The 13,673-nt window shown below is 44.4% G+C and overlaps 2 protein-coding genes across 2 annotated transcripts; one reads left to right on the top strand and one right to left on the bottom strand.

The window, feature by feature from the left end:
* Positions 1 to 7,690, top strand: six5 (SIX homeobox 5). The gene is made up of 3 exons (XM_053422976.1): positions 1 to 702; positions 2,103 to 3,589; positions 4,090 to 7,690. Exons 1-3 carry the CDS (start codon positions 17 to 19, stop codon positions 4,773 to 4,775), a joined length of 2,859 nt encoding a protein of 952 aa, XP_053278951.1. The 5' UTR covers positions 1 to 16; the 3' UTR covers positions 4,776 to 7,690.
* Positions 7,691 to 9,063: 1,373 nt separating this feature from the next.
* On the bottom strand, positions 9,064 to 13,327 carry qpctla (glutaminyl-peptide cyclotransferase-like a). The gene is made up of 7 exons (XM_053422550.1): positions 12,666 to 13,327; positions 12,318 to 12,464; positions 11,946 to 12,239; positions 11,355 to 11,516; positions 10,949 to 11,048; positions 10,765 to 10,881; positions 9,064 to 10,035 (listed from the first exon to the last, which is right to left on the bottom strand). The coding sequence occupies exons 1-7, from the start codon at positions 12,882 to 12,884 to the stop codon at positions 9,890 to 9,892; spliced, it is 1,185 nt and encodes a 394-aa protein (XP_053278525.1). The 5' UTR covers positions 12,885 to 13,327; the 3' UTR covers positions 9,064 to 9,889.
* Positions 13,328 to 13,673: the final 346 nt, after the last annotated feature.

Below are 13,673 nucleotides of genomic sequence, written 5' to 3'. Positions count from 1 at the left end.
AAAAGTTAAAGTAAAAATGGCTTCCTTGTCTTTGGAGCCCACAGAACAATCCGAAAACAGCCCAGAGGAGCCGACGGCCCCGGAGCCCAAAGCGGAGCAAGACGCGGTCCAAGTTGCGGAAGAATTGCTCCAAAGTTTCCAGAAGTCAGCTCTGAGTTTTTCCACGGACCAGGTCTCATGTCTGTGCGAGGCCCTCCTGCAGGCGGGCAATGTGGATCGCCTGTGGAGGTTTCTCTCCACCATACCTCCTTCGTCCGAGCTGCTACGTGGCAACGAGACTCTGCTGAAGGCCCAGGCTCTGGTGGCTTTCCACCGGGAGGAGTTCAAGGAGCTGTACGCCATCCTGGAGAGCCACGACTTCCACTCGTCCAACCACGGCTTCCTGCAGGACCTGTACCTGAAAGCCCGCTACAAGGAGGCGGAGAGGTCCCGGGGCCGCGGCCTGGGCGCAGTGGACAAGTACCGGCTGAGGAAGAAGTTCCCTTTACCCAAAACCATCTGGGACGGAGAGGAGACGGTGTACTGCTTCAAGGAGAAGTCCCGGAACGCCTTGAAGGATTGCTACAAGAACAACCGCTACCCCACACCGGACGAGAAGAAGAACCTGGCCAAAGTCACCGGACTGTCCCTCACACAGGTCAGCAACTGGTTCAAGAACCGCAGGCAGAGGGACAGGACCCCGTCGGGCACCCACAGCAAAAGGCAAGAACACTGGGAACATAAATCAGCTGCTGCATGAATCCAGATTCACTTTAAATCCGTTTACAAAGTCCTAATCTAGCGTGACACATGTTTTTTTACTTTCCCTCTTTATTGTGAGAACAACGTGTTGCTTTGTGTTTCATAACAAGGAATCAATCAGAAACCTCATAGATCAAACTGTCCCGGTAAACAAAGCCTGCAGGCCCAGCCCCTCACACGGCACCACTGCAGCTCCATGCACACATTAAACTTCAAAAATATAAGTGATTAGGGGGAAAGAGGAGTGTTTTTGACAGCACTGAAGCCACACAGGTCTGCGAGCCATGTTGCTTTGTTATGAAATGTGAGATCCAGGCGCCCAACATGGCTCAAGTTTCCTGAAATGCCTGCACCCTCTGCTCTGGGCCTGCAGAGCCAGGTTAAAAACAGAGTCACCAGTTTATATTCTAGGGGAGGTGGAGGGGCCGAGAGAACCCCCACTCCCCCTCACACAGGCTGATATCTTTGAGATTTACTGTGAGTATTTCTCCAAGCAGAGGGGAGCTGCGGTATGAGGTGATAAGAGAGAGAAAGGCAGATCTGTGTTATCAGACCGGAGGGTTTTTCTGCAGTGAGAGGAGGATGATACACTTTCTAACACTCAGAAACTGAGCGCAGGCCCCTGTAGAGTTTTTAGAAATCTGGTCCAGCTTTGTCTCTGTGCCTGCACCAGTTTTAGTCTGATCCACTGCAGAATATGTGCAATCTTGTAAAAAGGATAGTAAAGAGAAGGATGAAACAATGAGCAGTTGCCAGGGTATATCGTAAGTTAATCACTGATATGTCTATTCAGCACACAGGAGAAAACGTGGATAGTTAAATTGAGTCTAATCGTTGATGTTTAATTTCTAGTTTGGAAATTGTGTTTACATGTTTGTTTGTGAGTAAGACTACACGAAAACAACAGAATAGACTTTCATGAAACTTGGTGGAATGATGCAATATGGTCTGGGGAGAACCAATTACATTTTGGTGTTGATCCAAGAATTTATTTCTCTAATATTATCTAACATTGTGAGACGGTTTGTTTTCCAACATCTTCACTGTTTTCCCCGGTAATGAGTAATTCATGGATTTTGATGGGGGATAAATCAGGCCCATTTAGGGAACTAATTTGTTGACATCCTTAAAGAGCCTGATAAAACGTGTTGGTGGTGATGCAGTAAAACATAATTTGTACCTTTTCTTTTAAATAACAGTTTAACAACCACTTAGGAAGGTACAGTTAATTCTATAATGCACTAAAGTATCCGAAACTATAATCAGGTGTAAATCAGCGTTTATAAAAAAATAAGTAAAATGGCTCTGTCTCCTAATGTGAAGAGCTCAAACTTGACCCATTTGTTTTTCCTCCATTTCAGTGGGTCTGATGGAAACCACAGCTCCGAGGACGAGGCGAGCGCCATGGACGACACCCCCGACAAACCGGAGGAGGCTGCTATCCCCGCAGGGTCCATCATCTCTCTCTCTGCAGTCCCCTGCAGCACGGGAGGCCAGCTCATCCTCAATGGCTCCAGTGGCTTCCTCACGACCTCTCAGCCATTGCTGCTCAATGGCAATTCCCTGATCTCCAGCACCGGCGCTGGTGTCATAATTAACGGGCTGAGCTTGGGCGATTGCCAGACAGTCACACTGAGTCCTGTTACAACCAGCCCTCCTTTGATGCTGAACGGGGCTCAAGTCATAACCAAATCCAGTATGGATGTGCAGCAGCAACATCACGCAGCTTCTTTGGCAGAGCAGGTATCTGCCATGGAAGCCAAAGCAAGCAGTCTTCCAGCTGCCGTTCTCAGCACCAACACCACTCCAGTCTCAAACCATCCATCTGTCATCTCGCTTTCTTTTCAAACCAAGACAAAGAGTGTTAATGAAATCGATTACATCAGTGGGCATGACTCGGAGGGAAGCAGCCAGACAGTGTCTTCCTCCTCTTCATCTTTATCTCCCTCTTCACCAACTCTGTCCTCCCCAAGCAGTTTCCCTTCGCTGGTCTTAACACAGAACCTCCAGGAGTCCCTCGCCCTCCCAGCCTCTATGTCGTCTGCAGGCCTGGTCATCTCCAGTACTGCTGTGCCTTTCTCCAGTCACCAGAGGGAGGGCGTCGTTTTTTCCAGCACCCAGTTAAATCCCTCTATCTCTGTGGTTTCCTCCAGCAGCGCCATCCCTCAGGTCTTCTCTCTGCCCCAGGTTGTGCCTTCCATCCAGGGTATACCGGTATCCCAGCTTGTCCAGCACTCTTCAGGAGCCCAGGTGTCTCAGTGCCCTCAGTTGGTACCAGTATCGTCTCTCACATCAACAGCTCCTCAGTTTCAAAGCCCCTTGACAGTGACCACAGGCAGCAGACTGCACCAGCAGCAGCAGCAGGATGCTTCAACAACTAGAAATATATTCTCCCTCTCACAGCTTAACAACAGTCAGCTGCATCAGCAGATAGCACACCAACTGGGCGACCAGACCACAAACTCCACACCCATCAAAATCCATGCCCCACATGTCATGTCCGTCTCCTCCCCAACACAAATGGTTCAAGTCCCCCAGTCCAAATATACCACAGCGACACAGTTAGTCCCGCTCTCCATGCCCCAGCTGGTCCCTGTCTCCTCCATCCAGACCTCCCCCACATTCTCTTTCCCCCAAGTGGTCCCTACCAGTTCCTCTCTCTCTATGCCCTCTGCTGGAGTGCCCTTACAGATCCTGACCTCAGCCCCTGCAGCTGGGGCCGCGATGCAGGGTCCTGTCAGGATAAACCAGCTGAGGCCTATTCAGAGCGTGGGTTCCCCGACCAGCATGGCCCCAGGTGTGCAACTCCTCAACTCTGGGATCATCCAGCTGCCCTCTGCTGCTCCAGGTAAACTGAATCCATTGGATACAGGCAAATGCAACATATCTGAAACCATAAAAACAATAAATCGACTAAGATTAACCAGCAACTGTGGTTATAATTGATTAGGTTTAATAATCTTCAAGCACAACTATTTCAAAATGTTTGTTTTCCTTTGTCAGACAAGATATATACCTGAATATCTTTCGATTTGGACTAATGGCCAGATTAAACAAGCCGCCTGAAGATGTGAACTCTGGGAGATTATATATAGGCAACAACTAGATCTATAAATGGTTTGCAACTTTAATGAATAGTTAATGCATTTATGTCTGTGTTGCTAGAAAGGAACAAGATGTTCATCTAAATCAATAAATAAAATAAGTCTTTAAAAAAAATTGCCAACTGTATAATTGTTTGACATTTGTACTGATCAGTAAATTGATTTGCAGCCTAAGTGGTAAAAAGCTCTGTACTGGTTCACCTGTTGGTTGTGAAAGTTAACTTAACATTTGTCACGTCTGCAGGTAACCTGCTCCTCGGTGGAAGCCCCTACCTGAGTGTCCAGCAAGGCAAGCTGATTCTGACCATCCCTGCAGGCATTCAACTCACCAGCTTGCCCTTGAAACCAGTCTCAGAAGCTCCAACCATCTCCACTAATTGTATATTGAGCCCCGCTCTCACCCCCTCCACCCCTCCTGTGTCCTCCCAGCCGCCCACCACCTCAGGTCAAACCCCCAGTGGCCTCACATTATCTCCTCTGAACTTCATTAACTCCTCACCACCATACTACACTCCAGAGAATGGGGTTGCGACCAGCCTGACACCTGCCATCTCCTCCCTTCATACTCTGGACCATTCAGTCACCCCCATGCTGCCAAATGCTCTTACCCCAGAGAGCATGCTCACCCTCAGTCCCATGTACAGTGGAATCACAGCCAACACCCACTTGTCCCAGCCAGTGTGGAGCCCCTTGCCCCTATCCACATCGGCCAATCTAACTCTGTTCGATGTCCGCGGCAAGGGGGACCTACCTGTAGACCCGGCTCTGTTAGGCCTCCCTGGAGGAGAGTCGCTGCTTCTGGGAAGCCCCTCTCCAGAGCAGGACGTGGATGTCGGCTCACCTCTCGGGAATCCAGAGGACATGGATGGGGACTCAAAGATTCTTACTCAGCTCCAGTCTGTCCCTGTGGACGATGAGTTGGGCTTGTGAAACCCAATGAGGCCAAAAAAACAAAACCATGCAACAAACAGAAGGTTAGAGACCCTGCTGTTTGTTTTTATTTTTCTAAAAGATTTTATTCAACATTGTGTTGTCTTTTACAGTAAACTGAGGTTCAGACACGTACAATGAGTCTCTCAGTGGGGCCTGAAGCCATCAAGGTCTTTGCTGGCACTTTTGAGACAAACCCTCTGCAGCTCTATTTCACATGGATTGGAAATAGTGATGATATTCATCTGCTGGTTCAGACACACATCCGTCTGCTTGGCCCAGTTACAGGTCCTGTAAAAATCATACAAAGCATCACGGCTCTGCAGAAACACTAAGATGTTCTCTGCAATTCTATGAACTGCGTACAAAGTACAGCTGTCGCTGGGAAAAAAGATGCCTGGGGTTTTTCTCTGGCAGTGGAAGTTGTTCACTGAGGATCCACCACACAATAACTACACAGTGAACCGGACTCTCTGGCTAGAGGACAAGTCTTGAAATATTTTCCTGACTGTACAAGACTCAAGAGAATCAGGAGTTAGGTTTTCTTTTTGTTGCTTGAACCCTGAACACATTGTTCTACCAACACTCCAGGAACTCCCTGAAGTTTTATTCTTCAAAAGATGGCTTGAGTTGAGTTGGACGAGCTTTATGTGAATCAGCTGAGATTTGTTTTCCTCAACTATTATATTCTCAAGGATGATACAATGTTTTATGCATACATGTTACTGGATTCTAGGTTTAAAGAAGGATCTAGTCATTTTTCAACCTGGGTAAGAAATGTCAACTAAAAGCGCTTTTTTCCCCCCAATTCAATTTTCGAATGTTATTCTAGGTTTTTGCTAAGACTCTGGCAGCATTACATATGTCTCGCTCAACACACAGTTTCACTTGCAAACCTTGCAGCAGCTTGTACCTTCTCTCTTTTTGCCTCTTGCACTCGCTCTTCGATTTGTTGGAGCTCTTCGTCCGTATACTCCAGCTCAAACACGTACTTCATCAACATTTCCCACATCAGAAAAAGATTCAGCCATAAACGTTTATCTTAGTGAAATCCAAACTCTTCTCCCTTTCTCTTTCTCTCTCACTAATGTTTCAAGTACGTCTTCCTGCAACAAGTCAAGTCTCATGAGACAGTGAGAGCTCTTGTCATGTGTATCATATGTTATGTTGCCAGATTCTTAGAAAGGGCCCATAAAACCAATTTAAGCCCTTTATTGGTTAACAAAGTGACTTTAGTGGATATTTCCCGGACTGTCACAGTTGCCCCATTAGATTACATTGTAGCCACTCCCGCCATGTTGGCGGGTGCAGGCAGATACAATCTACTGCACCAAATTTGTGGTATTTGTAAGTATTATTTGCATGTACTCAATGGATTCAGTTTACGTGTCAAACATTTGCACACTCACATTCATTAACATGGAGCCCAGTTTGAAAAATGCAGGAATTCCCCTTTATAGATCAGCCTACTTCCATTTTATCAGTAAACTGTTTTAAATGACTAAATGCAGTTTTCACCTGAGGACGCTGCTCTGCATTAGTAAAGAATATGCCACAGGAAATAAAAGGGTTTATACTCTATGCAATGTGTTTAGTACTTTATAGGACACTAAGCGACACAGTGGCAGAGTCAAAAGGTCGGTGCTCTTGGGAGATGAAAAGGAGCTTTGAAATACTGAGCTTTTATTAAGAATCATTACACTAAAACGTTTGCTGTGACCCCACTAAGTGACACTTACTGTCACACGCATCCAAAATCTGTTAATATCGACAAGTGCCTTATTTTAAAACTTCGAGGTTTTTAAAAATGTTTTTACGTCCACGTTTCTGTAACACTTTGATCTATATTGAAAACCTAATGTGATAGTTTTGTTTGTATAGTCAAACCTGTCTCCTCTTATTTTTGTATATTTTGCACATTTCATTCACACAATGTTTACGCTGTGTTGTGTTGTTGCCGTGATGTTATGACAGTGGTGCAACTCATAGTCTGTTTGGAAAAGTCTTGTTTTTTTCTTAAATGGGAAATTGTAATCTCTAATTCCATGAAAAGGTCAATCAGAAAACAGAATAATGAAATGATTTAAACGGATGGAATTGCTCCTTCAGTTAAAACCTGTCTGAGATTTAAACTGTCATAACACAGGTAGCAGTCAAATCTTTGGCCAATTAAGGTACACGAAAATATACTTCAGTGTTGCATGTAGTTACAGTTATGGCTTATGTGTTGTTTTCTTTATTATGGTATGTTTGTTGTTTGTCTATTTTGTACATTTAATCTATTTAAAGCATGTATCAATCAGTTTTTTTGTTTTTACTGAGAAAATGAATCATTGGGGAAAGAGAGAGGATAGGAAATGATATTCATTTTCACTTGGAACGTCACATTGTTGCTCAAACTGAGGTTTCACAATCTCAGACTACAGGTATTAAATCAATTTTGAGGTCATTATCAAATGGTGTTACCCCCCCTCTAGTAATAAATTTGAAAGTTGTTTGTTAGATAGTTAAATGGCTCAGACAAATCAATTGTAGTGTGAATTTTACTGATCAGTTATCAGTTAGGGGTAAAGGGAAATGTGCTCTTCATATATGATTGTAGCTTGCATTTGGTTATTTGAGCCATTTCTTGCCAAAGTATGTCAGTAAAAGCCAATGAGGGCACATGCACATCTGTGGCCCTGCGTTTTTGTAGTGTGGCATTCGTTTTGTACTCTCCTTCCTGTCACATCACGATTATGACTCCAGATGTAACCAAAGATATTGTATGTTGATCAACTTTTTTTTTAAAGCTATGAAAGGGATCATGTGTGTCTGTCGTACAAGGGTTTTTGTTCTCTCATATTTGTTTTGTATTCAAATGCATTCTATTTTTTATATTATATGATATTGTAATAAACAACATTTAAAAGATGGCGATGTATTTATGAGTGGAGATTATTTGGAGCAATAGAACAATTTTGCTTCTAATTTGGTAAGAAAATTGTATTCAAATGTGTTTTCTATTCACACTGAGTAACAATCACACTCCCTCGTCTGTGGGTTGATGCTGGTTCGATAGCAAAGGGACAGAGTGTGTGTGTGTACATGTGTGTTTGTACAGAGACGGAGGGATGAACGGGCTGTTTTCATAACCCTGATGGTGTCAGATTACCTGTGATTAAATTCTTCTGGGCAAATGATGAGTGATAACAAACATATGTAAGACAAAGCTCCACAGAAGCTTCAGATGGGCTGCACACTTCTCTCACTCCTCCGCCTCTTTTTCCTCCGCCTGCCCTAGGGAGCTGGAGAGTGTGCTGAGGCCTCCACCGCAGTGGCCTTTCACCAGAGGCCCTGGTACACGCTGCTGGAGGGCTTCCCCTTCTCCCCATGCAGCCACCCGCTGCTACAGCAGCTCTGGCTCCGAGCCCAACATACATAGAGGCTGAGAGGCAGCAGGGCCAACCCCTGGAGCTGAGGGGAAGTAACATGTAAGACATATGTTTCCTCTACTACACAACATCTGGGAGGAAGAGGAAACAAACTTTTTTTAAGGTTGACATAAAAATCTTACACCAAACTGTTTGTACCTTTTAGTGTGAACTACAATGAACAAGATAGTGAGGTGTCAATCAATGAAAGGAAGAGGCAGAAAGGAAAGTCACTAAATGTACTCAAGCACAGCTTTACAGCACTTATGAATTTTATTCAAAGGTTCAGTGTGTAAGATTGAGATGAAACAGATCTATTGGCAGAAATTGAATAATCCTAGTGATTTATTCATCTTAATTGTACAAATTGTTGTCTTTACTCTAGAATGGGGGCCTTTTTTATTTCAATTCTTTTGATTTACAATCGGTAGAGGGTCCTCAATAATCATTTGTTTTATGCGAAAATCGTCTATGCTTCTCCTGTTTGAGAACAGAGTAGACGTAGTTTAGTGTAAGTGCGTTTATGCCCCCAGCATATCGCTAAAGGAAATACAAGAGAACCATTTTTCCAGTTCAACCTGCCCTCACAATAATCTACACAAACAATTTGCATTAACCTGCCATTTTTTACGCAGAATAATGGCACCCTCTGGTGGTTAGATTTAGACATGACATCAGTCCTATTCTCTCACGTTTCTGTTTCTCATTTCTTCCTTCAGTTTCCAAACAGGCGGCTGTGGAGCGCCCTCAGGAGAAGCCTACCCATCCTCCGATATTCACCTTTAACCCCCCCTGCACCACACACATCCCAAAACATGACCCAGCAAAATTGTACCTCGATTCATACATATATAGAACACAAGACCGGACGATCATTTAAAGTAAGCATCATATGGTGGATTCATTTTAATACACCGGTTCACAGATGTGCTGTAGAGCCCGAGTGGTTTCAGCTTGTTGAAGGGAAGGTAAGACAAGAATTCGCTGCTGACATTTTCCCACATCAATAAGTTACAGAATGTTCCAAGGAAAGTCTGCAAGAAACCTTATTGCAGACTTTTGTCTCCACCTTTCACGTGGTGTAAATGCACATTTGTTGGATTTTTCACTCTTCATATCACTCAACTGACACAAAATGTAAAGTAAGAGCAACAGGTACTAAGGCCAAGAGCAGCTTCAGACAAGTGAAGACAAGCTGAAGTGAATTAGTCACAGATTTTTTCTAGCCGTCGTTCACAGCTTCTCACATCGCTCTGTCTTTAAGAGGACGTTAGTGCAACTCCATGACATTAAAGTGGTGAATAACATATGGCTAGGATTCGTTTTCTTCTTCACAGTAATAAAGCAAAACTGCTTGTGAAATTACACACACATCTCCCCACTGCTCTTCAGGCACCATGCTCATTAAAGGATTCATTTATCTTGTCTTATTAAATATTACTTTAATAATTTAATTTAAGACTGTATCAACTTCACATGCCCAGAAGTTTTGGAAAAATAAGGTCTCCAACACCTCCATGATGTGAACCTAGGAAGACTAAACACTTCAGCAGAGACAAGACTTTAGCAAAGTTCAGCTGGTATCTCAGTTCAGTTGAGTTCATTTCACTCGGGACTTCTCTTGGGCATGTGGTCACTCATCGGTAACCAGAGTTCTCCAGTGTAGGGTACACGTGAGCAGTGGTCTTCATGTCTTTGTGTTTAGAAGCCCAGGTACTCAGCCAGAAACACAGCCAGGATCTTGGTCAGGTTCTCGACGGTGGGGCGGTGCATGTTCTGCTCATTGTCGTCCAACGTGTGCCAGAACTGTGGGAAGGGAGTGGCTATGACGTGTAGCACAGGGACGCCTGTGAAGACGGGGGAGAGAGGAAGGAAGTGAGGATCACTCAAGAAAATAATCAGCAGATTAATTGATTAACTATGATCATTTCGGTTTTAAAACTCATTATTATAGTGTGCATTAAATTTGGTAAAAGATCTGTGAATCTGGTTTTCAGAAATGGAGGGAAACATTTACATTCACATTCAATTCTAAATTTCCCACAGGATTAATAAAGTATCTATCTAACAGCCACAAGACCAGATTACATTAAATGGGCATAATGATTTGTCCATAGAGACTTATTGTAATCGAAATCCACAACAAGAGGAAAATATCAGCGGGAAGATAAAGATTCAAGACTTTTCATACACTATTAAAATATCAACATTTCATTTAACAAATTATGCAAAATATTTCAAAGTAGAATATTTATATGCATAACCTGTCATTAATATGGTAAAAGAAAATGATTGGTGAAAGAACTTATGGCAGGACCTATGAACTGGACATGATGTCAATGATGAGTGATTGTTTAAGGATTTCATGCAATATAATACTATACATAAATATATTTAACACCTTATTTGCTATGTTGGAAATAGCAATGCAGTGGACACAACTCTCCCTTGGTATCTTTACCATGTATTGATCCACACAGATCGGATTTTCTCAATAGACCAACATCTAAACCGAGCGTTAAAACTTCTTAGTGGTATTTTTCTGATAGAAAATGTCCAAAGTTGGTTCCACTCACCTTTGTGAAGGAAGGGGATGTGGTCGTCCTGGACAGGTCCGAGATACACATCCTTCCTAAAGTACGTCTGCTCTGAGGGGTGAGACGTCAGAAGACCCTGTCGATGGAGTCGCTTCTCTGAGGATGAAGAGCAGAGTTAGAGCTTGTACAGTCAAAGTGAGTTCGTTCACAGACAGTTTCTTACCTGCAGTAATCAGACGGTCAAACCAGCGTGCCGTGTTGTCAAAGTGATTTGCAATCAGTGGATCAGGACCCCCGAGCAGGTCGAGCAGCACAAAAAGGTCCTAGGGAGAGAGGACGAAGTCAGAAAGGAGCAGTCAGTCGCTGGAGGTGGGTGATGAATAATAATAAGTTATCTTTTATAATAGCACATGTTTTAGAGATTAAAAACAGTAATGTTGATTTACATGACTTACATGAGACAAAGATATAAGGGATTTGGCTCATTAAACATGACTCAGCTTTAAAATGTAAAATTAGCTGTTTCTGCTACATTGAACCTGGTTATTTATAATTCAGAATCCGTCTGGATCAGGATGTGTGAGGGTGCGATCATGGAAGACGTGTAGAGTAAAACACGGTTTCCTCACCACAGCCTGGATCATGGTGGTGTGTGAGGAGCCGGCGGGGTGAGGCGTGTTGGCCATGCGCTCAGCCAGGTGTCGGGAGCCGTACAGCGAGTCTGTGGCGGTCCACTCCTCAAATGACTCCTCGCCATCAAAGAACACAAGCTGAAGGGAGACGGGAAGTTTCTGAGAGGAGAAGAAAGGGAATCAGATTAAAATACACTTCGCAAAAAGTGGCGACAGAGTGCAGTTGTGCTTTCTGCAGGGTTGTCGCAGTGTGTGTATGAAATGATGTGTGTCTTTCAATAGTAACTAGATAAAACAAAGCCTCTGGAGAGACACTGCTGTACACAGAGGACTGCTGCGCTCAATAGAATGGGCTACATTCAGCATTTTCTATTCTAAACTGCAGCTGCAGAGGCAGGGGGAAGGAATGAGGGTATGAGGAAGAACAAAAGAAGATTCTCTCCTCAGCCTTTCAGATCTTATCTTCGTCATGAGAAGAAAAACAGGAAAAAGTCAACTTTAACCAGTTGAACCAATCGAAAAACAAATGAGTCAGCATCTGCTCTAACTGTCCATATACATGTAAAAAAAAAAAAACGGCATCTATACCTGTTGTTTGAAGGATCTAAGCTGAGCATCCAGAGCAGTGGCCAGCTCCAGGATCATAGCACAAGGCACCGCTGAGTCACTGGCCCCCAGAAACACCCTCTGTGGGTCACGGGCGTCTGGAGGCAGGAACTTGGAGTCGTAGTGACAGGCCAGAAGCAGCCTGCGAGGGGCCGAGGGATCCAGAGTGGCCACGATGTTGGTGAAGGCGACCGAGCCTCGCGGGGTCGGAGACTGGAAGGAGTCGAGGTCGATGGACCAGCCGGCAGACAGGGAGGTCAGGGTGGAGGTGATGTGCTGAAGCAGAAGAGAGTTTTGATTAAAGAATACAATATGTGCTCATAGAAAAGGAAAGTATTTATGTTTCACTCTCACCTGCTTCACAGCCAGGTGTCCCTGGGTCCCTGGCAGCCTCTCTATCAGGATGGGCCTCAGGTGAGTCTCCCACAGACGAGTCCCGTCCACCTGAGCGGCCAGGCGGCGGACTTGAGCTGGGGAGCATTTGCTGGGTTTGTGGGACAACTGGAGAATAGACGACACGATCAGGGATGAAAATGAAGATGGGGAAGACAAAGTGTGCTCTGTAAACTAAATATTTGACAGGAAGTTTAGTAAACCCAGGAAAGCAACAATTCCTCAATGATATTCAGTCATTATTTACCTCATGCAGTCATTCTGTTACTTCATATTATATCTGTAAAGTTATCCTGCGATGACTCTTACCCTGTCTTTGGTCAGGTCTGCGGCTGGTACATGGTTCACATGTCCGAGGCTGGTGTCGTTGGACAGATACACTCCCAGCACCACCGCCAGCACCAGGAACCCGAGCAGACACAGCAGCAGCACCCGGGCCCGGGGGATTCGAACCCGGTCACAGCCGAGGGGGGAGCCGCTGCCGTTGGTCTGCAGCAGAGGCTTGTAGCGCCGACTGGACCTGGACATGACTCGTGTCACTGCGTCCTCAGGGCGACGTGTCGATGAGGACTCGTGGATGTAGATTCAAGCAGGAGGTTGAGTCTGAGGTCCAGTCTCACCATGATGCTCCATCCCCGCTGTCTCTGGTCCCAGTGTCCGCGGCACGAGCCTCCGTGAACATGACGGACTTCACTGCTGCTTCAGTCCAGCTCTGATCTAATGTGCATATTTATAATCTACACAAACCGGAGGGACTCAGTCGATTCCGGTCTGCTGCTGCTGAGCGGCACGGTGTTAGTCTACGTTACCGTAAATTACAATGAGAGAAAGAGTTGTCGTAACTCTCCAGCTGCAGGAGCCTGAGTAAACCATCCAGATGTTACACCTTCTAGTGACGTGACACTAGATTTGTAGCGTCTGATCTAATGGCGTCACCTGAGCGTCTCTTCTTCTGTTTGTATTGTGGTTACAGACAAACTGTGTGGTGCATTGTCGCCCCCTACTGAGCAGGAGTCAGAACTATAATACCATTTGAAAAAAATGTAAATAGTTAAGATAATAAATTCGCACAACACACAGATTAAAGTGAAAAAAAGGGTTGATGATAAGATATATACAACGTAAGTACGATTTTGAGTTATCTGTACTGTACTTGACTAGTACAGTTTTTATATTATGTATACATTAAGAATTAAAACAATATCTTATAGAGAATATATTTAATTAAAAATTATATTTTGGAGAAGGGCTGCCCCAAGAACAAAGATTACCGTTAAATTCTACAAGAACAGTTGGTGCTTATGGACAAAACAACAC

The sequence above is a fragment of the Pleuronectes platessa genome, chromosome 5, assembly GCF_947347685.1.
Source record: "Pleuronectes platessa chromosome 5, fPlePla1.1, whole genome shotgun sequence".
Lineage (NCBI taxonomy): Eukaryota > Metazoa > Chordata > Actinopteri > Pleuronectiformes > Pleuronectidae > Pleuronectes > Pleuronectes platessa.
The sequence above is the reverse complement of the archived record's forward strand: the minus strand, read 5'-3'. Positions and strand labels throughout refer to the sequence as shown.

Bases quoted from the DNA above. Each gene is read 5' to 3' on its own strand.
- six5 (XM_053422976.1), top strand. From the start codon at position 17: ATGGCTTCCTTGTCTTTGGAGCCCACAGAACAATCCGAAAACAGCCCA. The intron at 703-2,102 runs GCAAGAACACTG...CCTCCATTTCAG, and splicing joins TCGGGCACCCACAGCAAAAG to TGGGTCTGATGGAAACCACA. The intron at 3,590-4,089 runs GTAAACTGAATC...TCACGTCTGCAG, and splicing joins GCTGCCCTCTGCTGCTCCAG to GTAACCTGCTCCTCGGTGGA.
- qpctla (XM_053422550.1), bottom strand. From the start codon at position 12,884: ATGTCCAGGTCCAGTCGGCGCTACAAGCCTCTGCTGCAGACCAACGGC. The intron at 12,465-12,665 runs GTAAGAGTCATC...TCTATTCTCCAG, and splicing joins CAGACCTGACCAAAGACAGG to TTGTCCCACAAACCCAGCAA. The intron at 12,240-12,317 runs GTGAGAGTGAAA...CTTCTGCTTCAG, and splicing joins GACACCTGGCTGTGAAGCAG to CACATCACCTCCACCCTGAC.